The sequence below is a fragment of the Chamaea fasciata genome, unplaced genomic scaffold (assembly GCF_029207755.1).
Source record: "Chamaea fasciata isolate MVZ Bird 193981 ecotype frontalis unplaced genomic scaffold, bChaFas1.0.hap1 SCAF_10, whole genome shotgun sequence".
Lineage (NCBI taxonomy): Eukaryota > Metazoa > Chordata > Aves > Passeriformes > Sylviidae > Chamaea > Chamaea fasciata.
In genome coordinates this window covers 31,970,884-31,994,634 of record NW_027094095.1, presented here as the reverse complement: position 1 = coordinate 31,994,634, position 23,751 = coordinate 31,970,884, and the positions used below count along the sequence as shown (strand labels likewise).

The window sequence follows — 23,751 nt, the reverse complement described above, 5'->3', positions numbered from 1 at the left end:
AGGTGACTTCCCCTGAGCAACGGGGAAAACTCGGCTTCATTTCTCTCCTGCTCTGAAGACTGAGCTTAAAACCCTAAACCCGACCTCCTGTGGCTCCAGGAGGCTCCTGAGCTGAGCTGCCAAGGCCGAGGGAATTGAGGGCAAGCACGGGTTCGGATGTCCCTGTCAGAGGAGCGAAAAGCATCCCGAGGCTGATCCCCGAGCAGCTGCCTGCCAGGAGGGATTTGCTGGAGAAAATCCCACATCTCCATCAAACGGAGCCCGCAGGAAAGGCTCTGTCAGCGCTGCCCTCACGGGGAGGACGCTCTGCTGTTGTCTGGGAGCAAAGATGGGATGAGGTGTGACCCATTCCCACCTCCCCTGCCCGTGGGAGCGGTGAAATCCCGTGTTGTCCCGGGAAAGCTCAGAGCACAGCACAAGGTGGGGTGGGAAGGTCCCTCCTCCCAAAGGTGAGGCACCTGCTGTGGGAGCCTCCGTGGACGGCGGGGAGAGGGAACTCGGCAAACCCGAGACGCTTAGAGAAACACGAGGTTTTATTGCAAGGGCGGTGGGGGAAGGGGTTTTGCCTACAGCCACCGGCCTCGGCTGAAGGGAGGCCCCAAGGAGAGAGATAAGAGGTAAGAGCTAAGAGAGGTGAGTGTGGAGAGGTAAGAGCAAGAGAGAAGGATAAGAGGGCAAAAAGCAAAGGGGGGCAAGGGAGCAAGAGAGAGCGAGAGGACTTCATTACAACACATTGTATCTCCTCCAGTGTTGAATATTCTGATTTACAGGGACCAACCGGCGGGAGATACAAACCCTACAGAATTTACACACAGCCTATGAGAACTGCTGTGTTACCATGTCATTCTGTATCTAAACTCCAAAGACTACTTCTCCTTATCTACCTTTCCCCTGATACCTCGGGGGCCACTCCCCGGAGCCCCTTTGTTTGCTCTCACCCAACTCATCACCAGTGAATCACTCTCTTCCTGCCTGCCCTGCCCACTTCTCAAAGCCGGCTTTCATTCCAATTTCCCTCACAGGTTTTATATTTTCAGCATTTCTCGCCAGGCAATCGTATTTGTGGGCTTTCCCTGCCTCACCTTTTCCAACAACCTGCACAGCCCCCACATCCCTGCTGATCCCGGGAGCAGGAGAGGCTGAGCCCGGAGCAGCCGAGCCCCCCCGGGCCATTCCCCAGCAGCCAGATCGCCCTGCTGGAAGCACCGCGCTCCTTTAACTCCCAGAGCTGAAATTATTGTTATTATTGTGTCTCGGAAGGCATCAACAGCGCATTAAGTGCTTTAAAGTGATGCTTAAAAAACCTGGGAGCCCCGAGCCGCTGAGTGAAGAGCGCGGCACGAAGGCAGCGCCCCGGGAAGGGCTGGGAAGGGCTGCGGGCACAACCTGCCTTTAATTACCTGCCTTTGATCTCCCTGGCCTTTGTAGCGTTTAGTTTTCCTTCGGGAAGCTGATTTCCAGGGCTCGTGGGTAGGGTAGGAGTTGGCTGTCTAGAGCCGCGCCAATTAAACAGTTTTCTGCACATTGATTCGTTCTCAGCCGCTCGCTTCCATTAGGGCGAAATGATGGCTGGTGTATTTCTCATTTACCGGGTTATTATCAATTCCTCGCCCCTCGTCTGAAGGCCAAATGTGCCGCGAGAGAAACAGGATTCCAATAAAAGCGTTCACAAGCTGTTGGGATGCAGGGGGGGGTATTTGAACGGAGCTCTGTGGGAGGAACGCGGGGAGAAGAGCAGCACGGCAGAAATCCGTGTAACGGGAATATCCCGGGCAGCCACAGGGTTGGTGCTGGACTGTGCCTGCGGACTCCAGCCCCCCCCTTGTCCGCCTGCGCTTTGCTTTAGTCGTAAATTAAAGGTTTGGGGCTATTTTTTCAGTTCCCAGTTGGCTTTTTAAACTCTTAACCATAGCTGTGGCTGCCCCTGGATCCCTGGCAGTGCCCAAGGCCGGGTTGGACACTGGGCTGGAGCAGTCTGGGACAGAGGGAGGTGTCCCTGGGACAGTGGGAATGTCCCTGCCACGGCAGGGCTGGGAATGGGATGGGATTTAATGTCCTGCCCAACCCAAACCAGTCTGGGATTCCGTTACATTCCCTAAATATTAAATGAGCAGGGTTGAGCACACAGATTTCCCTCCGACGCTCCAGCCAATATTTTTTGACACACAGAGGAGGGACATCGCAGCAGAATAATCCCTTCCACCACTCGTCAGTTTACTCCCGGATGGTTTTCTGCCCCTGACACGGCCCTTTCTGGTGGATATTCCCGATTTTATGAAAGGCTTTTCCCTAAAGGCACCCGGGGATCAATCAGCTCGGGGTCGTCCCCTCCCTGGAAGCCTCGGGAGCAGCGGGTGGTGCCTGTTGGTCAGGGAATACTGGGAATACTGGGAATACCGGGAATATCCCGCTGCTGCTCCTGCTGCATCCAACAGCTCCTGCGCCAGGAGCAGCCCGAGGACAATCGCCGCTCGGGTCCCACACACGGTGACACTGGTGGCATTTCTTATCGACACGTTGATATTTCAGACATTCCACGGAAAAGCAGTGCGGGATTTTTTGGTCTTGGGTTTCTTTTGGTTTGTTTTTTTTTTCCCATGGAAAACGCGTTCCTCAAGTGCCACCTGCTGTACTGGCGGCACCAGGACAGGGCAGCGGGGAATCCTTCCAGCAGCCTCTGTCATCCCGAATTCCTGCCCAGCCCTTCCCCGGCAGCAGGAAAACACAGCCTTGTCCTCCCCGACTGTCAGGGACATTCCCTAGGGGGGGATTTGCACATCCCCCCGAGCAGAGCGGCTGCCTCAGCAGGGCTTTACGCTTTATTTATAAATAAACACCAGCAGCACCGTCATCTCCTCGTCACCCTGCAGGGCAGGGAGGAAAACCAGCTCCAGAAGCACATCCCGGATGATGTTTTTCCACAGGATGTGGCTGCAAGGAGGAGAGAGAGAGCATAAAAACGGCCGGGAAGGTGACATGTGCTATAAACAAACAAAAATTCAGGAGCGCTGGGCCACCGTCAGCGCTGCAGGTCCTGGCAGACGGAAAGAGCCCAAAGAAAAGCGGGGCGGGGGGATCAGACGTGGCTGGAAAGGAGCTGCAGGGGACACTGAGGATGGCACAGCTGTGGCACCCGGGGGACACCCAGGGGACAGAGGGCAATGCCCCAGTGCTGGCACAGCCCACCCACAAACCGCGGCACGGGTCATTCATCCAAGTTAAATGTATGGGCTGGCTGCGAAAGGAGATTGAATGCCACCCAGTGCCACCCTGCCATGGCAGGGACACCTCCCACTGTCACAGGCTGCTCCAAGCCCCTTTCCCTTTCCCCTTTCCCCTTTTCCCATTCCCTTTTCCCATCCCCTTCCCCTTTCCCTTTTCTCTTTCTCCTTTTCCCCTTTCCCTTTCCCCTTTTCCCCTTTCCCTTTTCCCTTTCCCCTTTCCCCTTTCCCTTTTCCCTTTCCCCTTTCCCCTTTCCCCTTTTCCCCTTTCCCTTTTCCCTTTCCCCTTTCCCATTCCCTTTTCACTTTTCCCTTTCCCCTTTCCCTTTTCCCCTTTCCCCATTCCCTTTTCCCATTCCCTTTCCCCTTTCCCTTTTCCCATTCTCCTTTCCCATTCCCTTTCCCCATTCCCTTTCCCCTTTCCCATTCCCATTCCCTTTCCCCTTTCCCTTTTCCCATTCCCATTCCCTTTCCCCATTCCCTTTCCCCTTTCCCATTCCCATTCCCTTTCCCCTTTCCCTTTTCCCATTCCCATTCCCTTTCCCCATTCCCTTTCCCCTTTCCCATTCCCATTCCCTTTTCCCATTCCCTTTCCCCATTCCCTTTCCCCTTTCCCATTCCCATTCCCTTTCCCTTTCCCCTTTCCCATTCCCTTTCCCCATTCCCTTTCCCCATTCCCTTTCCCATTCCCATTCCCATTCCCTTTCCCCATTCCCTTTCCCATTCCCATTCCCATTCCCTTTTCCCTTTCCCCTTTTCCCGGTTCCCCTCGGGCTCTCCTCCCTCCGCCAGGGGGCGCTCGCTCCCGGCTCCCGTTCCCGCCCTGGGGGCTGAGGTGTCCGCGGCGCTGCCTGCTCGGAGGGCGGGCGGGCAGGGCGCAGGCGCGCGGCGGGGCGGCCCGCGCGGCGCAGGGCCCGGGGTCCTGCGTGTGGCGGCGGCGCTCGGCCCGGCCCGGCTCGGCCCGAGATGGCGACCAAGAACTTCCGCGTCAGCGACGGCGACTGGATCTGCCCCGACAAGAAGTGAGGGGCGCGGCCGGGAGCGCGAAGGGAGCGGGGCGGGGAGCGCAGCGCACCGGCCGTGTGGACGGGGAGCGAGGCGGGGGCCGGGGCGGGAGCGGGACGGGCGCGGGGGCAGCGGGAGCCGCGGGCGGCTCGGGGGTGGCTCGGCCCCGGCGCCGGGCCCGGCTCGGCCTCAGGGAGTTGGCTTTTGGCGTGGGGCAGAGCGGGGTTGGGCCGGGGCGCGTTCCGGCCCTCGGTAACCCCGGCCCTCGTGCTCTGCTCCGTGCCCAGGTGCGGGAACGTGAACTTCGCCAGGAGGACGAGCTGCAACAGATGCGGCAGAGGTGAGTCCCCACCGGCGCACGCCTTGTCCCCCCGTCTCCTTTTGCAGCAGTAAAAATTCCTATCGAACCCGCAGCTGTTCGAGAACTCCGCGTGGTTTTGTTCAGAAGACCCTTACACGGCCCCGGTGAGTTCTGGGGCCGCCGTTTCAGGCGCTCGCGTGTCTCTCCCCGCAGAGAAAACCACGGAGGCCAAGATGATGAAGGCGGGCGGCACGGAGATCGGGAAGACGCTGGCCGAGAAGAGCCGCGGGCTGTTCAGCGCCAACGACTGGCAGTGCAAAACGTAGGCTCCCAACGCGCGGCTCCTGCTTTCCCTGGGAATTCCCGGTGCTGCCGGGACGGCGGGGTCGGGGCACAGCCCCGGGCGTGCTCTGGGCTCGGCACGTTAATTAATACAGGGCGTTATTTAACAGCGCAGCAGGAAGGTTTGAAAAGGCAGCAGAAAGGGCAGGGTTCTTAAGATGGGGCATTTCCCGAGGTTTGGGGGGAATGGGAAAGTGGAAGTGCCACCCCATGGCAGGGGAGGCCCTGGAGCCCTGCAGTGCCCCAGGCCAGGCTGGACACCGGGCTTGGAGCAGCCTGGGACAGGGGGAGGTGTCCCTGGGACCGAGGGAGGTGTCCTTGCCGTGGCAGGGCTGGCACTGGAGGGGATTTTTTGGGATCCCTTCCCTCCCAGACCAGCCATGACTGTGATACGGCAATTCCAGCAAGCCCCTGGTCTGGCAGCAGCAGTTCTTCCCTTCCAGGGATGGGAAAAGAGCTGGGAAAGGGCTGGAGCCTCAGGAGGGGCTGAGGGAGCTGGGAAAGGGCCCTTCCTGTGCAGCTGTGCTCCTGTCCCTGCTCCTGCCCCTTGGGCTGACATCTTCCCCACATTTGTCCTTCCCCAACTGTCACCTTCCCCAGTGCTGCGTCCCCAGCCTTTTATGCCCAGTCTGAAAGATAAGGTTTTATTCTCAGTCAGGGGAACAATGTTTTATTCCCAGCCTGGAGGATAATGTTTTATTCCTAATTTGGAGGATAATGTTTTATTGTCAGTCTGGAGGACAATGTTTTATTCTAAGTGTGTAGGACAAGGTTTTATTCCCAGTCTGAAGGTTAATGTTTTGTTCCCAGTCTAAAGAATAATGTTTTATTCCTAGTCTGTAGGATAATATTCTATTCCCAGTGTGAGGGAAAATGTTTTATTTCTGATCTGGAGAATAAGGTTTCATTCCCACTGTGTAGGATAGTGTTTTATTCCCAGTGTTCAGGACAGTGTTCCATTCCCAGTCTGTAGGATGATACTCTGTTCCCAGTCAGTAGGACAATGTTCCATTCCCAATGTTCAGGACAACGTTTCACTCCCAGTCTGTAGGGTAACGTTCTGTTCCCAGGCTGTAGGGTACCGTTCTGTTCCCAGTCTGTAGGGTAACGTTCTGTTCCCAGTCTGTAGGATACCGTTCTGTTCCCAGTCTGTAGGGTACCGTTCTGTTCCCAGTCTGTAGGGTAACGTTCTGTTCCCAGGCTGTAGGATACCGTTCTGTTCCCAGTCTGTAGGGTAACGTTCTGTTCCCAGTCTGTAGGGTAACGTTCTGTTCCCAGTCTGTAGGGTAACATTCTGTTCTCAGGCTGTAGGATACCGTTCTGTTCCCAGGCTGTAGGATACCGTTCTGTTCCCAGTCTGTAGGATACCGTTCTGTTCCCAGGCTGTAGGATACCGTTCTGTTCCCAGTCTGTAGGATACCGTTCTGTTCCCAGGCTGTAGGATACCGTTCTGTTCCCAGTCTGTAGGGTAACGTTCTGTTCCCAGGCTGTAGGATACCGTTCTGTTCCCAGGCTGTAGGATACCGTTCTGTTCCCAGTCTGTAGGGTAACGTTCTGTTCCCAGTCTGTAGGGTAACGTTCTGTTCCCAGGCTGTAGGATACCGTTCTGTTCCCAGGCTGTAGGATACCGTTCTGTTCCCAGTCTGTAGGGTAACGTTCTGTTCCCAGTCTGTAGGGTAACGTTCTGTTCCCAGTCTGTAGGGTAACGTTCTGTTCCCAGTCTGTAGGGTAACATTCTGTTCTCAGGCTGTAGGGTACCGTTCTGTTCCCAGGCTGTAGGGTACCGTTCTGTTCCCAGTCTGTAGGGTAACGTTCTGTTCCCAGTCTGTAGGATACCGTTCTGTTCCCAGTCTGTAGGATACCGTTCTGTTCCCAGTCTGTAGGGTAACGTTCTGTTCCCAGTCTGTAGGATACCGTTCTGTTCCCAGTCTGTAGGGTAACGTTCTGTTCCCAGTCTGTAGGGTAACGTTCTGTTCCCAGGCTGTAGGGTACCATTCTGTTCCCAGGCTGTAGGACAGATTTGTTCCCAGTGTTCAGGACACCGTTTCCGTGTCTCTTTTCCCCCCAGCTGTGGCAACGTGAACTGGGCGCGGCGCTCCGAGTGTAACATGTGCAACACCCCCAAGTACGCCAAGCTGGAGGAGAGGACAGGTGAGCTGGGCTGCCCCAGGGCTGCCTCTGCTGCCACGAGGGGCTCTGGGAGTCCCCGTGGGCATTCCCTGTTTTCCCAGGACTGGCACAGTCCCTGCAAGGGGCGAGTCCTTCAGGGAGTTTTGGTGCCGTGGGAAGTGGTGGCTCCGTGTGGGAAACCAGGGAACGTTCAGCCTGGGCCGATTTTGGTGTCAGGCCTCTGGGAGCAGTGTTTGATTAACCCGGAGAGGCCTCCTGTGGGCTGTCCGCGGGCGCAGGGCCGTGCAGATAAGGCTGTTATCTGCTCAGGTTCAGCTCTCCTGAGGGAACTGGGGCAGGATCTCCTTACAGCTCCTGCACTCTCCCCTCTGCACCTGGCATCAGGCAGGGAATCCTGAGCAGGGCAGGGAATTTGGAGCACAGAAATAAAGGAATCTGGAGAAGAGCACAGAGCTTGTTGTTCGAACGGAAAAAACAGTATTTCAATGTTGAATGTTGTGAAAATGGTCAAGGATGTTACATAATATATTTCATATAATTATAATTGCAGATAACATATTCACGTATTTATTATTTAAATAATCTGTAGAAGTGCTCAGTAATTATTTGAGTTAATAGATACTTCGAGTGGTCCTAATCCATTGTTTTAATTGGATTTCTGAGGAGCCGCATTTAATAAACGCGTGTGGGGAACAATTCACGTTCCTCCTGAGATCCCATCAGGGCCTTATGGCAGATTGGCAATCCACGAGGGTTCCCAGAGCCCCGTGGAGGTGTGTGTGCCCAGGGCAGCTGAAGGGACTGTGTTGTTCTGCCCCTTTCCCAAGGCTATGGAGGAGGATTCAATGAACGGGAGAACGTGGAGTACATAGAGCGGGAGGAGTCCGACGGGGAGTATGATGAGGTAAGGGAGGGGCAGGGGCTGCTCTGCAGGGACTCTTGTTGTGGTTTTTAAGGACAAAAATGGAAATGCAGAATGCTCAGATCCCCACTCCTCCCTGTGGAGTCTCGTTGTCCCCAGGACGAGCATCTCTTTGAAAGTTCCTTGTTGCTAATTAGTGTCCCACATTGCTCCCCTTTCCCTCGGGGCAAGATCTGATTTAAAAACCATGATTATTTCTTCCCTTATGGAAGCGTTACCAAAAATACAAGCTGGTGATTTGGTTTTGATCAAACCCTGTTCTAACCCTGGCACAAAATTCCTCAGTTTGGGCGCAAAAAGAAAAAGTACCGGGGGAAGCCGGTGGGGCCCGCCTCCATCCTGAAGGAAGTGGAAGATAAGGAGTCCGAGGGGGAGGATGAGGAGGATGAGGATGAAGATCTCTCCAAGTATAAATTGGATGAGGTAGGATGGTTTGTTGTTTTTCATCGCGATTGCAGTGCTGCCCAGGGGCAGGGGAAGGGCTGGTCAGTGGTTTCAGCTGTGTTTAGAGCTGCTGGGGGAGATGTGCCCAAGCTCTGCTTTGCACATATTTTATTTCCTAAATACCTGCACTCAAAAATGAGCGGTTTCTTAAAATCATAAATTATAAACTTACCTGAGAACCCAAAACTCCAAGGTCTTTATCTGGAACCTGGATGTGTGGTTACCATGTATAGCCAGTGCTCTTGAGTTTTCTTCCTAGGCTTTTAAAACCACATCACATTTATTTTTTATAAAATGAAATAAAATATTCTGAGGGGGGTTTTTCATCTTTTCTGAACTATATGAGCAGCTCTTACTGGATTTTCCACACCTTTGGGCAGCAGCCCTGCAGAGACATGTGCAGATGGTTGTGTTTTACACAGCAGTCACCAAACTTGGCATGTGACATCTGTCTCTGCAGAGCTGGGCTTTGCTCAGAGATTCTGAGGGTGAAAATTCATTTAAAGTAAGTGGTAAAAACATGTCTGTGTGCTCATTAACTTCATTAAATAGCAGAGGTGGGGGGATTGCAGGGGTTTTATTACTTTGGTTGGAAACACCAATTTTCAGTCACTCTTTACTGCTTAAAATTGTGGGGTCTGGTTAAACCCTGTTCAGTTTTCAAAAGCTGGGAAGGAGCACGAGGTAAACGCTAGAGTAAGTGAAAACTGAAGGGGAGCTAAAAGCATTCCCTGGGTTTGCTGTGTTGTGCCTGTCCCAGTGTTATAAATACATATTATAAAGTTGGCTTTTTGCAAATATTAAAATAAATGCTGTGTGTATAAGGTTAAAATAACTTGGCTTTTAGTTCTGTTATTAACAAAAACGTAAACGTGGCAGCAGTAGTAGCTAATGTAAGTGAGCTGTCTGTTTGGTCAAGATAACATCCAGTGAACATGTGATAAAACCCCTCCTATTAATATGCCAACTATCAGCATCTGCTGCCTAAAGAAAATACAGACCACAGCCCAGACTAAAAGTAATAATGAAACCACAGCCAGAAAACATGTGTGCTCTAAAAAAGCAGACCCGAAGAGAAACTCTGCTAAACGTGGTTTAGTATCATTTATTCTTTAAAAATACTGTTATTATTTATCATTTAAAAATATGAATATGCATGGTAGTCTATAAATATGCAACAAGCTAGTGCAATAAAAAAGTATTTAAAGAATTTCTTCAAGATAGTAAATGAGCTCTGAGCTAAATGCGCTCGGCTGTTTCAACCCTCTGCTTTATTTCTGTCTCCTATTGTCTTTTCGTTAAAATTTTTCAATTTTCCCCAAAAAATTAACTTGTTGACGTGTTTTTTTCCCCCCCAGGACGAGGATGAAGACGATGCTGACCTGTCCAAGTACAACCTGGATGCCAGTGAGGAGGAGGACGGCAGCAAGAAGAAGAAGGCGCCGAGGCGCAGCCGCTCCAAGTCCCGCTCCTCCCACTCGCGCTCGTCCTCGCGCTCATCCTCTCACTCGAGCTCGAGGTCTAGGTCCAGGTAAACGGGTGCAGGTCCAGGGTAACGCCAGGCAAAATGTCAGTATCTGACTTCCTTATTTCCTTTGTCTTGATTGCCTTGCAGTTGTGTAGTGATGTGAATAATTCTCCCTTTGCAGAGGTGGGGATGGTCTCTGCCTGAGCTGCGGCGGGGAGGATTCCCTGGGGCTTGGTTTAGTGGTTTAAGTTGATGTTTGGTGAAATCCTTCCAAGAAGTTGTATAATGTAATTTGTTTCCAGGTTTTCAGGCTCGCTGGCCGTGTGTGGCTCTGCTGTTGAACAGAGGGGGGCACTGCTGCAGTGGGAGGAGGTGGCAGAAGAGGCAGTGACCAGGCAGATTCAGGGAAAGGACACAGTGGGAATATCCTGGGAATAAAGAAACCTGAACTTGAGTTAATGGCAAGTGGCAAAGCTTTAAATGCAGTGGCAATGTTGTCAGAACATTCCCGTCGTTATTGTCAGAGCCTTCCCGTCCCTGGGACTGTGCAGGGGCAGGCTGGACAGGGCTTGGAGCAGCCTGGGCTGGGGAAAGGTGTCCCTGCCCATGGCACAGTGGAATGAGATGAGCCTTAAGGTCCCTCCCAGCCCAGACCAGTCTGGAATTCTCTAATAGCACTGGAGGTTTATATGGGACCTCGCAAAGGTCTGCTGGGCAGGCTCAAGCTCTCTCATTACCATTTAAATTCAGTAATAAATGAACAATTCGGTCAATGCTTTGAAACTGAGTACTGTCATTAATAATGGAGCTTTTGAGCCGCCTTACAGCTCATTCAAGGAGGACCCTGATTAATCAGAACAAACTCCCAGGGTCATTTAGTACATTCACATCTATAAAGTTCAAGTTTCTTCTCGTCTTCCCAGCTTCATCATTGCCCCTCTGTGCTCTCAGTGCTGTCACTGCCCAGGTCCTGCAGCCCCTCGTGGTGACCAGGGGCCAGCCCCAGTCTCTGGCTTCTCCCCATCCCTGCTGGATCTTGCTCCTGCTGCCTCTTCTGCTCCTCAGCCTCCCCTGGAGCAGTTTGGGTGCACTGCTTGGCTGGGAGGCTCCAAGGACACTCCACAACCTCCCCTGCCCAAAGCTTTGGTCCTTAATTCACAAATACTAACAGTGAAGTAGGAAGTGACTTGTCCTAACTGAGATTTCAACTTCCTCTCAAACATTTTTTTGCTTCTAGCTACAGATAATTGGAAATGTCAGTTGCCATTTGTGGATGCTTTTTTTTATTTTGTGGGTTTTAAAAAGGTTGAAATGTATTTCCTACCTAGGAAATGTTCACACTACTGTGTCCTGCCCAGTAAAATGAGGAAGTTGTGGTAACAGTATAAACTGAGAGGCTTACAGCAAGTGGAATGTATTTTACCTGAAAATATTATTAGAATTTGTTTCCAGTGCTTTTGTTTCCAGCAGTTGCTGGAGCCTGCTGCTGCCATTGTTAAAATTTCTCTTGTGGTTTGTGCTTTAGAGAAAATCCATCGGTGAAAAATGGGGAAATGATTTTGGCCAGTCACAAGTTGTGTTGGATATGGCTGTATTTTAGCCCCAGATTAACCACTTGCAATGCAAGGGAGAATCCTTATGAAAATTTGAAGCTGATTACCAAGTGCTTGTGAGAACTGGCTGGGGAGAAACGGAGCTGAGCAATCCTGATGCTCTCATCTGCTCTGCCTTTCAAGGAGACTGATGGGTTTCCAGTTAAGGCACAAATTAAAGCATTGATTTCATGATACAGTGAATAGATAGGAAGTTATTTCTTGTTGCCAGGTAACAGCAATCCTGTTTAATTGTTGTGCTTTGTTTTAGGAACCACAATCTAAAGCTGGCTTTGTTTTCAATGCAGGATCTTGCTGTGTAAAAGTGTCTGGTTCAAAATGTGCTGATGCTGGGGGGGCAGGAGGGGACTGGCATTTCAGGGCTCACACTGTGTTGCTGCCTCGTGTCTGCTGCTCTCAGGAGCAGTAGCTCTGCTAGATGCAAGTCAGGCACTGGACAAAGATCTCCCGTGTTGTTGCAGGTCCCATTCCAGGAGTTCTTCCAGCTCCAGATCGAGGTCCCGCTCCAGCTCCAGGGAACAGTCGCGGTCCCGCGGGTCCAAATCCAGGTGAATGAGGTACCAGCCTGTCCCTGCACACACTCAGGGCACAGGTCCAGCTGCACAGGTGCCACCCTAAGGCTGTGCTGCTCAGACAAACATTAACTGCTTTTTATCTTGGAAGTCAGAGCCACAGATGTGTTCACTGAGGAGCAGAGGTTTTGGTGCGAGAGGTTAAGTCCGGCCTAAGCCGGGCGAGCGGACGCCACCGAGCTGCAGTGGAGGAAGAAGGATTTGAGTGCATGGTTCCCTGCTGCAGGCATTTGGGTGCTTTTCCTCTTTCCACTGGGGCTGCTCGGGCTGGAGGGACGTTAGAAACGCCACTGTGCTTCTGGGTTTGTGTTCAGTGAGGGTTCTGCATCTTCCACGAGGCAGGAATTTTCCTAGGGAAGTGTCGGTAACAAATGGTGGGAGAGGCTGAGAGCAGTCCCAGTGATTTGTGCAGAGCATCACTGAGCTGGGCAGGGCACAGGAGCAAAGGCACCTTTGAGGTGTCCTTGCGTAGGCATTCCATTGGCAGAGCATCCCCTCTGTGATGGAATGGCGGGCTGTCCCTTCTCCATCCGTGCAGAGAATCCCAAAATTCTAAATAAGGAAGCTTGGGTTGGGAAGAGCCATCACAGATGGTGCCACCACCCCTTGGGGGCAGGGATGTGATGTGGATTATCCCGTGAGGGTCAGCACAAGATGGAATCTGTGCTTTTGGGAAGAGGAAAGGTGTCTCTGTGCCCCACCAGAGAGACACTGTATTCCAAGAGATGTTTTTAAACACTCTGACTCTATTCTGAGAGGCTCTTCGCAGTATTTTGGTTGAGTCTCTTCACAAATTTAGTTTGAGACCTGCCAATGTAACAGCTGGATTTGTGACTGTTTGGTCAGATAAGCATGCAGTGTGAGATGCCCACTGGGATAAAGTGATAAAGTGAACCATGGGAAATCAGCTCTAGATCTCTGGATTCCAGGTTATTCTGATTGTGTGAATTTAGGAAGGTCCTTCCAGGGGCAACTTCCCAGCAGTCTCCCAGTGCTTTTTTTTTTTTTTTTTTTTTTTTTTTTTTTTTTTTTTTTGCCGAAATGGCTCTTTTGGTGAATGCTGGGAAGAGCTTTCCAAACCACTGGTGATCCATTTATCAGGAAGCAGAATTTCTTAGGAAAGCTGCCCTGGCAGTAAGGCAGAGTAAGTATGGAAGCCCCTCGTGGTGATTCCGCAGAGCCCTGGAGTAAAGAGAGTAGCCAGTGTTGATGCAAACTGTCTCTGCTTGTTCTGTCTTTGTGCCTTCTCCACGAGCCCAGAATTAAATGTGATTTATTTCTCAATCAATAAAGATCCAGCTCCAGGTCCTACAGGGGGTCTTCCACCCCAAGGAAAAGATCTTACTCCAGCTCCCGCTCCTCGTCTTCCCCCGAGAGAGGCAAGAAGCGGAGCCGCTCTAGATCCTCTTCCTCTGGTGATCGCAAAAAAAGGCGCTCGAGATCACGGTCACCCGAAAGGTTTGGGTTTATGTAGAATAACAATGGCTGTATTGACATGTGTGATGGTTTACTGTAGTTATCCAAGGACTGAGGTTCACTGGGAGACAACTCGATCTCAGCAGTTATTCTCGTAGTGAAAGTAGTTTTCCTCACGTGCCCTACTCTGTTACTTTTGTTAACCCCTCTGTAATTGCTGGTTTTTTAATAATTCCCCCCTCCCCCTTCCAATGAAATTCCACCTGGTAGGAGCATGTTCCGTAGAAAGAACCTGGCTCACCCTTCTCTCAGTGTGTGACAGTGTTTAATGTGTTCATTACTGAATTATTTCCTTAAGTAAATACTGCATTGAAATAGAAACTGGACTCTACTCTCAGTATTAAACTTAAACTTCTAGTATTAAATTAGTGGCTTAAAGTTACTTGTATATATTCTTGTAAGGCCCCCCCATGAGCTATACTTGGCTTCCAGCTATGGTAGGATGCTGCTCAAAGTGGGTGCCAGGATGAACCTGAGCTCATTGCTGTGCATGCTTTCTCCATTTGTATCTTGCAGACGCCGCAGATCTTCCTCCGGATCCTCCCATTCTGGTTCCCGTACGAGTTCTAAAAAGAAATAATGTATAAAAAGCTCACACTTAACAAAAAAAAAAAACAAAAAAACCCACCAAAATTCCAGTCAGTGCATGAGACATTTTTAAGAAGTTGGTGTCTTACTTGGTCAGAAGTGCTCAATCTGCTAGTAGAGGTGCATGTCTGTCCTGGCTTTCTGGCAAACGGCAGCTTTGTTCATCCATCACCCAAACCCGCAGCAGCATTTTAAGCCATAAACTCCCCGGCACAGGGGGAAGTTCTGTGGTTTGGGGGGAGAGGGGGGTTTATTGTTTTTCCTGATCAGTTCCTCCGTTCCTGGCTCCCTCAGCTGGAGGAGCAGGCTGGGAATGTCCTGGCACAGCTCTTTGTGTGAGGAGGAAGTTTTCCAGAGCAGGATGGAGCTGTGTGGGACCACAGCAGGGGCAGGGCTGGGGGCACCCGGGGCCAGCAGTGGGGCCTTGGGCTGAGCAGTTTTTATTTTGCCACGTAGCAGTGCCAGTGCAGATGGACACCCCTCTCTAGCAGCTCAAACGCCCCCACTCCATCATGATTCCAGAGGGAATTAGCTTCATTCCTGGCGAGGGAGGACGTTTGCAGCCAGCACAGTGCTGTGGCTGTGATGGTTTCCAGAGCCCGGACTCCAGGATCCCTCCTTACACACGGATCACTTGGGATCTGCTCTGGGGCTGGAGGAGTGTGGAACTGGCTCCTTGGAATCAAGGGAAGCTTCTGCAGGCCGCCTGTAAAATTTCCATTGGGGCTGACTAAAATTTTCAAGGTATCTTCCATTTTTTTTTTCTTTAAAAATGAGAATGATTAAACTGTGTAGAGAGGTCTGGCATCTTCAACATCTTCTTCATCGATCATTCTTTTTTCCCTTCAACATAATTTATGGCTTAAAATGCTTTATGGAATAATCCATTTGAGTATAAAACTTGGTCTCTCTTGAGCTCCGTTTGGTTAAGAAAAGTTTAAGTTTCTTCAGTGCCATCACAAGGTAAGTATGGTAAGGAAAAGTTGTCTTTTTTAAGCAAGCAAAGAGCAATATACCTTCATTTATTTCAGTAATAAAACTGCCAGGTTGGCTGCTTGTTTTGATAAACTGCACAGAAACAAACGGAGCAAAATCGGAAAACTCCATTCTGCTTTTCTTTCTCTATTTTTTTTTCTATTTTTTGAGCCACGTCTTAACGGACTGGTCTAGAAGCAAAAATGGTTTTGGTGTAGAAGTATTTTGATAAATCTCTTTGCAGAAAAAAAATGCAGTTCCTTCTTTAATGCTTTCTTTTCTCTCTAATTTCCATGCTAAATGTGTGTAGGTTGCACAAGAGCAGGTTAGTCTGTAACTGTGCCTCTGACTTCAACGTCCAACTAAACTGTAAAACCAGATCAAGTAGACGCTCTGTTGTTAGCCTTGGGTTTTCTTGTGCTTTGTATTCCAATTGTTGCTGTACTTAACAGATGAGAGGTTTTAAATTTAGCAACTGATAGGCCACAGGCGAAGGACGAGGATGGTTCATTTGGCTTAGAGAACGTGTGAGGCAAAATGATGCTGTAGACAAGTGTAAATAAAACCTGTGAGTCAACTGTGCCCGAGTGCTTTGTCTTGGGGACACTCAGACTTCCCTGTCCCCTGCAGTGACCCCGATTCCTTGTCCCCTGCAGTGACCCTGATCCTGTGTGTCAGCTCACCTGGCCCACGGAGCCCGCGTGTTCACATCGTTTCAGTCCTTTAAGTTCTAAAAGGAATTTTTAATTTCATCAGCAGATGAGCTTTTACAAAACTTCAAGGTGTTTTTATAGAATCATGGAATACCTTGGGCTGGATGGGAACCACAGGGATCATTGATCCAGACCCCCCCGCAATCCCACCCTGGGCATCCCTGGGAGCGGGATCCAAAGGCTCCTGGAGCTCTGGCAGCCTCGGGGCCGTGCCCGTTCCCTGGGGAGCCTGGGCAGTGCCCAGCACCCTCTGGGGGAAGATCCTTTCCCAAAATCCACCCTGAGCCTCCCCTGGCCCAGCCTGAGGCCGTTCCCTCTCCTCCTCTCCCTGTTCCCTGGGAGCAGATCCCAAATCCCCCCCGGCTGTCCCCTCCTGGCAGGGAGTTGTGTAGAGCCACCAGGTCCCCCCTGAGCCTCCTTTTCTCCAGGCTCAGCCCCTTCCCCAGCTCCCTCAGCCTCTCCTGGGGCTCCAGCCCCTTCCCCAGCTCCCTCAGGGATTCTCCCGGGGCTCCAGCCCCTTCCCAGCCCCCTCAGGGATTCTCCCGGGGCTCCAGCCCCTTCCCAGCCCCCTCAGGGATTCTCCCGGGGCTCCAGCCCCTTCCCAGCCCCCTCAGGGATTCTCCCGCGGGGCTCCGTTCCGAGCCCGCCGCCGTCCCCTGGGCCCGTGCCGCTCTCCTCCCGTCCCGCCTCTCCCGGCCCCGGGGCGGGTCCTGCCCGTCCCTCACATAAAGCGGCCGCTCGGCGCTGCCGGGGCGCTGCCGGCCCGAGCCGGCTCCGCGCTCGCCGGTGTCCGCTGGGCGCCCGCTCCGTGCGGGATCCCCCGGCGCCGGGATGAGCCCCTGGCAGCAGCGCCCGCCCAACGGCAGCGCGGCCGGCGGGCCGGGCCCGCGGGGGAACGGCACGGGCCGGGCGGCCGAGCGCGGCAGCGCCGTGGCCATCCCGCTGACCATGATGCTGGCGGGCGTCGTGGGCAATGCCCTGGCCATGCTGCTCGTGTCCCGCAGCTACCGCGCCAAGGGCAGCCGCAGGAAGCGCTCCTTCCTGCTGTGCATCGGCTCCCTGGCGCTCACCGACATGCTGGGCCAGCTGCTCACCAGCCCCATCGTCATCTCCGCCTACCTGTCCGGCCGGCCCTGGGCCGCCATGGACCCCTCGGGCCGCCTCTGCGACTTCTTCGGCTTCAGCATGACGGCGTTCGGGCTGTGCCCGCTGCTGATCGCCAGCGCCATGGCCGCGGAGCGGGCCCTGGCCATCCGCGCCCCGCACTGGTACGCCAGCCACATGAGCCCGCGGGCCACCGAGCGCGGCCTGCTCGCCATCTGGGCGGCCGGCGTGGCCTTGGCGCTGCTGCCGCTGGCCGGCCTGGGCCGCTACTCGCTGCAGTGGCCCGGCACCTGGTGCTTCATCAGCACGGCCGGGGGCAGCGCCTTCGCCGCCGCCTTCGCCGCGCTGGGGCTGCTGTCGCTGGCGGTGACCGGCGCCTGTAACCTGGCCACCGTGCAGGCGCTGGTGTCCCGCTGCCGCGCCAAGGCCGGCGGGGCTCAGCCCGGCTCGCGGTGGGGCCGCATCGCCACCGAGACGCTGCTGCAGCTGCTGGGCATCACGTGCGTGCTGGCGGCCTGCTGGTCACCGCTGCTGGTAAGGCGGGGGAGCTCCGCGGGACCCGGGTCACACCCGCCTGCTGCTGCTGCCCCGGCGGGACGCAGGGCGTGGCATCCCCGAGGGCACGGAGGGACGGGAGATCGGGCAGGGATTGTTCCCTGGCAGCGCGGGCAGGCCCCGGCACAGCGTGCCCAGAGCAGCTCTGGCTGCCCCTGCATCCCTGGAAGTGTCCCAGGCCAGGCTGGACATTGGGGCTGGGCCGTCCATGGGCATCCCCTGCAGGACAGCAGGGACAGGGACAGGGACAGGGACAGGGACAGGGACAGGGACAAGGGGGGCCGAGGGTGCAGAGGTTGTAGAGGAGGAGCTGGGAGACATCCCAGAAGAGAGCCGAGCACGGGGGAATCAGCGGCTGCAACCCGAGCTGAAAGGAAGGAGAAGAAGGTTCTCGTGCAGAGGAGAAAAGCGGGATGTGAGGAGTGGCTGTGGGAGCACAACGCCGCGGCCAGACGGGATTTAGGGGGTTTCATTTGCTCCCACCTTGCAGCCAAACTCCTTTCAGTGTTCTACGGGAGAACGCACAACCCGTGACTGTGAGTGGCTTGTGGCTGGCAGCCCGCCGGGGTTGATTTCCAGCAGCCTTCTGGGCTGGTCCACTCTGGGTTTCTTTTATTATTCCTTCCTTAAGAACCCCTCCTCATGATGTAGGAGTGGGGGAAGGCAGAATCCAAGTCTTTGGGACCAGGGCACACCCGGGGGTCTGGAATCCTGCCCCAAAAGGTTGGGTTGTTCTGTCAAGGACTAGTAGGACTTTTGGCAATTTTGTGCTGGGGATCTCTGAGCAGGATGGGCTGAAGCTGGCTGAGGAAATGCTGCGGTTATGTGAAAGGTTCCTGCTGGCTGGAGAAGGGTTCTCCTTCTCGCCCTCTCACCCCTGAGGGTTTCACCAGATCCCTGAGAAGATGGGGGAAGCGTTTCCTCCTCCCTCCTACCCAGGGCTCTCAGATAACTGGGGGAGGAAGCAGGGATCCCGCTTGGTGGTTTGGTGCCCCGGGCATTTCTGTGGTTTCAGAGGCACAAGTCAACCCACAGGCACGAGGGAATTCATCAGCACTTCCCTTCCCTCGGCACCAGCAGCACTTGGAAGTGTGGAACTTCTTCTGTGGGGTTCTCGAAATCCAGACTCGTGGCTGCAGGGGGATTTTTATTAATAATAACCCCTCCATTTTTAATACATAAACCTCGATTTTCATCCATGCACCCCAGCTGGTTCTGTACCACCCTGAAGTGCAGGTCAGGACTCAGAGCCCAGATTTTTGGAGCAGTAACCACGGAGAATGCAAATGCCTTTTTCAGGGAAAGCCAGCTCGTAGCAATCATTTAACCTGCAGCACCCAGCAGCTGTAACGAACGGAGCTGAAATAGAAATCCAGGGCTTTACAGAGGAGGTTTTTTGTTTTGTTTTGTTTCTGTGAGGTTTGTTTTTTTTTTTCCAAAGACATCTGAGTTTTGTAACCGAGAACTAATGGATGCTGGCAGCTGCTGCTGTGAGGTAAACAACACCCTCGCCACGCGCGGTATTTTTAGTGCCGGTCTGTTGATGTAAACGACAAAATCAGATGTGATTTAGCAGCAGAGGGAGAGCTCTGACAGCGTGGCCGTGCTCTGCAGGGCTCCTTGCAGTGTCCTGCGCGTCTGGCTCTGTGCTGGCCGGGGAGGGAGGGGAGCGGCCAGTGCAGGGATCGTTTCCTTTCATCCGAGCGCATTCCAGGAGCTTGTTGGACTCAGCAGGGCGCACCTGGGAGAACGCCCCGCTGCAGCGGGGTGGTGCCGGCTTGCGCTTCACACGGATCTGTGCTTTATTGAGATTTTTTAAAATTTATTTTGATTTAGAGGACGGGAATGGATGGGAGATTGGGAAGGAATTGTTCCCTGGGAGGGTGGGCAGGGGCTGGGATGGAATTCCCAGAGTAGCTGTGGCTGCCCCTGGATCCCTGGCAGTGCCCAAGGCCAGGCTGGACAATGGGCTTGGAGCAGCCTGGGACAGGGGGAGGTGTCCCTGGGACAGGGGGAGGTGTCCCTGCCATGGCTGGGGTGGCTCTGGATGGGATTTGAGGTCCCTCCCAGCCCAAACCAGTCTGGGATTCCGGGATAACCCTGAGCCGAAGGCAGCAGTGGATTCCGAGGAGAAATGGAGGGAGCTGTTCCTTGGCTGCACAGAAACATCGCTGCAGCACGAGCTGCAATTCTCACCATTATCATTTGGGGGTTCTGGGCTATAAAATGATCCCTTCTCAGAGTTGTTTCAAAGTTATTTAAAGCCAAAATGCTCAGGAATTCTGCTGCTCTTCCTGTTAAAATACTTCTGCTCCTTATCCCTCCTGGCAGACAGAAATTAAGGATGTATAAAACCACAGTCGTGGTAACAGTAAAGTTTTTAGCCGCTTTTGTTGAATAAATCCAATCATCAGGCATATTTCTACATGCATTTTGAGCCAGACTTTTAATGGCATAAATTGTGTTGACTTTATTCCACCTGATGCAGTTCCTCTGCCTTGTGCAGCCTTTTAATCCACTTAGAAGAGCAATACAGGCCATGATAAACAACCCCTAACGATATCAAACAAACAGAATTTCCAGTGGAGCAGCTGTTGGCCCAACAACTACTCCAATAAAAGGGCTATTACGTAATAAACCCAGAAATGAGCAGCAGTTGTGTGCTTGGGAAGTGTATTTTATGAGCCTGGCGGGTTTGGAGCTCCATCTAAAAAAGAGATGGCAGAGTCTGGACACGGACAGGGTCTGTATCCCTGTTTTTACAAAGCTCTGTATCCGTGTTTTCACAAGGCTCTACCCGTGGCCACTGATGTCAGCGAAATGTCGTGGGTAGAGTCCTCAGCTGCTTCTGTTTGAAGGAACAAAAACAATCCTCCTGTGCTGTCCTGCCCTGCAGAGTCCGCCCTGAGGCTTCCCAAGGTCAGCACAGGGGTACTGAACATCCCTGTGCACCCAGAACATCCCTGTGAAGGGAAAAATCCTCCCTGGAGCCTCTGCTCCCTCGGGCTCTTCCCGGCAGCTCTGGGACTGGCTCCCTGTTTACCCAGGGGCTGGAAGGGATGCCTTGGGAAGGCTGAGCTGGAGCAGAGACTGCACAGAGCTCAGAGAATAGAGATTTATTGAAAGGCCTTTAAGGATCCACCTTGGGCAGGACAGGAGCCTGGCCAGGGCTACACCCGAGGTGGACCCAAAATGGTCACAAAATGGTCACAAAATGGTCACAAAAGGGTCACAAAATGGACAGACGGTCACAAGGTCTCACACTTTGATAAGTTTTGGTCCATTTGCACATTGGGGTTGAATTGTCCAGTCCCAGCTCCAGGCTGTGAGGTCCCATCCTTCGTGTCCCTCCCTCCAGCCCACCCTTGTTTGTGCTGTTGGGGCTGAGAGTTGTCCTCGGTGTGCAGCAGGAGAAGGATTTGTTTTGTGTCCCTGCTGTGTGCGGAGCCCAGTGACACTGACTGTGAGCTCAGAGCTGCACCCCTGGGCACCGCACAACCTGAGATACAGGAGAGATAAAACCTGGCCCATCAGAAGTGCTGGAGGTGCTGAGCTGTGCCGGGACAGAGCTGCAGGTGCCTCAGGGCAGTGCTGGCTGTGCATCCATCTCCGTGGCACTGGGAGCAGCCCCAATCCCACAGGGACTCCAGCACAGCTGGGGCCTCCAAGTCACGCCCAAGAAAGATTTGTGAGCAAAAAAAAAAAAAGGATCTGCTCAGGGAAATGAGATGTTCGCAGAATCCCAGACTGGCTGGGGTTGGGGGGGACCTCAAGGCTCATCCAGTTCCATGGAGCAGCTTCCAGCATCCCAGGCTGCTCCAGGCCCTGCCTGGGACGCTCGCGGGGATGTCTGGGCGACGGTGGCACAGCAGCGGTGGCACCCCCTGACGCCGTGTCCCTTGTCCCTGCGCAGGTCACCATGCTGAGGATGGTGTCGGAGCACGGGGCCGGGCCGTGCCGGGGGACGCCGGGCGGGTCCCAGCGCTGGGAGCTGCGCAGGGAGTGTCACCTGTCGCTGACGGCCGTGCGCCTGGCGTCCCTCAACCAGATCCTGGACCCCTGGGTGTACCTGCTGCTGCGCCGGATCCTGCTGCGCCGCGTCCGCCAGGCCGCCAGCGCCGTCTCCAAGTGCTCCAGCGCCGAGTGCAGGGACAGGGACAGGGACAGGGACAGGTCCTTCACCCTGTCCGAGGAGATCCGCCGCACCGCCGCCTGAGGGACACGGCCTGGGGACATCCACGGCGGCCTGGGGGACATGGCCTGGGGACATCCACAGCGACCTGGGGACATGGCCTGGGGACATCCACAGCGACCTGGGGACATGGCCTGAGGGGACATTCCCACAGCTCCGGGAGCCGCAGGTGCCTGGAAATCCTCCTGGGAATGTGCTCCGTGCTGGCACCTCCCTCACGGTGTCACTGCCGGGCACAGAGTGCCACATCCCTCCTGCAGGGTGCCGGGAGTGCGGGGACACAGCAGGACAGGACAGGACAGGACACGCCGCGGCCATCGGTGCCTGAGCCGCGCAACGGGATGGGGACGTTCCATGAGGACTGCGGGACGGGATGGGGACATTCCATGGGCACTGCAGGGCGGGATGGGGACATTCCTTGAGGACTGCGGGACGGGATGGGGACATTCCTTGAGGACTGCAGGGCGGGATGGGGACATTCCATGAGGACTGCGGGATGGGATGGGGACATTCCGTGGGCACTGCAGGGCGGGATGGGGATATTCCTTGAGGACTGCGGGACGGGATGGGGACATTCCTTGAGGACTGCAGGGCGGGATGGGGACATTCCATGAGGACTGCGGGATGGGATGGGGACATTCCGTGGGCACTGCAGGGCGGGATGGGGACATTCCATGGGGACATTCCATGGGCACTGCAGAGCACAATGGGGACATTCCATGGACACTGCACGACGGGATGGAGACATTCCATGGGGTCATTCCATGGGCACTGCAGAACACGATGGGGACATTCCATGGGCACTGCCACTCATGGCTGAGATGCAGAATTGGGATGGGGACATTCCGTGGGCACTGCCCCTCATGGCTGAGCTGCACAGTGAGAGGTCTTGTGTGCCTAAAGTAAGCCTGAGGGGGCTTCTCCTGCTTTAAGGTGGGGAAAAAAATTTGTCCTGACAGCCAGCAGATTGCTCCGATGGGGTTACTGAAGGGACTCACTCCTGAGAAGGTTCCGTGCTAACGTTGTCTCCTTCAGAGAGTCCTTCCTCCATTTTTCTGGAGGGGCAAGGGGAGAAAAACCACAGGAGTAAGGAAAAAAAAACAATGAAATTTGATTAGATTTCAGTCTCTTTAACCTGAGCAGGGGTGGTGGCAGTGATGGAACTTCCGTCTCTCACAGGAACCGCGGGCAGCACGAGTCTCCTGATAAACTCACAGACGTGTCCAGATAAACGCTCATCCCACGTGGCAGCTGAAGGGGGCTTGGGGAGGGCGCAGCGCCGGGGCAAGGGGACGAATCCCTGGTTTCCCTGGCAGCCTCTGGAATGCCCAGGCTGGCTGGAACTGGGGGCAGAGGGAGAAATGGGCTGGAAAAGGGACTCGGGCTCTTCCTCCTGGCAAGGGCTTGCGGAGCCTGACCCGCTGCTCCCACCGGAGCTGTTTTCCTGGGAAGGAGGAGCTGTTTTCCTGGGAAGGAGGAGCTGTTTTCCTGGAAGTGCTGTGCCCATGAGCAGCTCCGGGAGGAACAGGGCTGGCACTCGGGACGTCCTCATTCCCACAGAGCGGCCGGAGCACCATCCCAGTTCAGCTCTTCCTCCACAAACACGAACGGGGCAGCTCTGGGGGTTTTTAGACTGCAGCAGACTGGAAGCGGTGGGTGGAAGTGTGTGAATTTGTCTGGTCTTTTCCCAAAGAAACTTCCGTGGTTTAGTTACAAACTCAGTTCCAAACCGTTTGTGCCATGTCTGAGGCTTGTTTTTTAAAAAGCTGTGTCTTGAGGCGTTTTCTTCACCCTTTAGGGGCTGACAGCCTCTCGTGTCTCCTGGTTTGTGGCCTTTGGGGTGAAATTAAATGCAAATACAATGAAACACAGCTGATATTCCACTGTGGAATTCAGGGGTCTTACAGGCAAATGAACCCCTGCATCTGCGAGGAATTTCTTGCACAAAACCTTTACTTTTACTCTTTTTAATTTGTTTATTAAAGTAATTCCTCGGCAAAGAAATCTGTGCCTTCACTTTGGTTCTCCGTTGCCTGAATCTTGTCCACGTGAATCTGATTTTATCCAGGTGATGTCTGAGTCCAGCCCAAAAGCCAAGGTTTAGCTTAAACTGGAGACCCAGCCTAAATT

At 53.8% G+C, this 23,751-nt stretch overlaps 2 protein-coding genes across 3 annotated transcripts; both read left to right on the top strand.

Annotated features, from left to right (window-relative positions):
• The first annotated feature begins 4,138 nt into the window (after positions 1–4,138).
• ZRANB2 (zinc finger RANBP2-type containing 2) lies at positions 4,139–15,639 on the top strand. 2 transcript variants are annotated; one of them, XM_066193030.1, is made up of 10 exons: positions 4,139–4,243; positions 4,514–4,566; positions 4,741–4,849; positions 6,938–7,020; positions 7,827–7,903; positions 8,207–8,344; positions 9,724–9,896; positions 11,908–11,994; positions 13,312–13,476; positions 14,011–15,639. In XM_066193030.1, exons 1-10 carry the CDS (start codon positions 4,188–4,190, stop codon positions 14,072–14,074), a joined length of 1,005 nt encoding a protein of 334 aa, XP_066049127.1. In that variant the 5' UTR covers positions 4,139–4,187; the 3' UTR covers positions 14,075–15,639. The 2 variants fall into 2 exon arrangements, with proteins under 2 accessions (XP_066049127.1, XP_066049128.1); XM_066193031.1 differs by lacking the exon at positions 4,514–4,566 and having other exon boundaries at positions 4,174–4,243.
• Positions 15,640–16,544: 905 nt separating this feature from the next.
• Positions 16,545–22,044, top strand: PTGER3 (prostaglandin E receptor 3). The gene is made up of 2 exons (XM_066191961.1): positions 16,545–17,408; positions 21,343–22,044. The coding sequence occupies exons 1-2, from the start codon at positions 16,602–16,604 to the stop codon at positions 21,643–21,645; spliced, it is 1,110 nt and encodes a 369-aa protein (XP_066048058.1). The 5' UTR covers positions 16,545–16,601; the 3' UTR covers positions 21,646–22,044.
• The last annotated feature ends 1,707 nt before the right edge of the window (positions 22,045–23,751 follow it).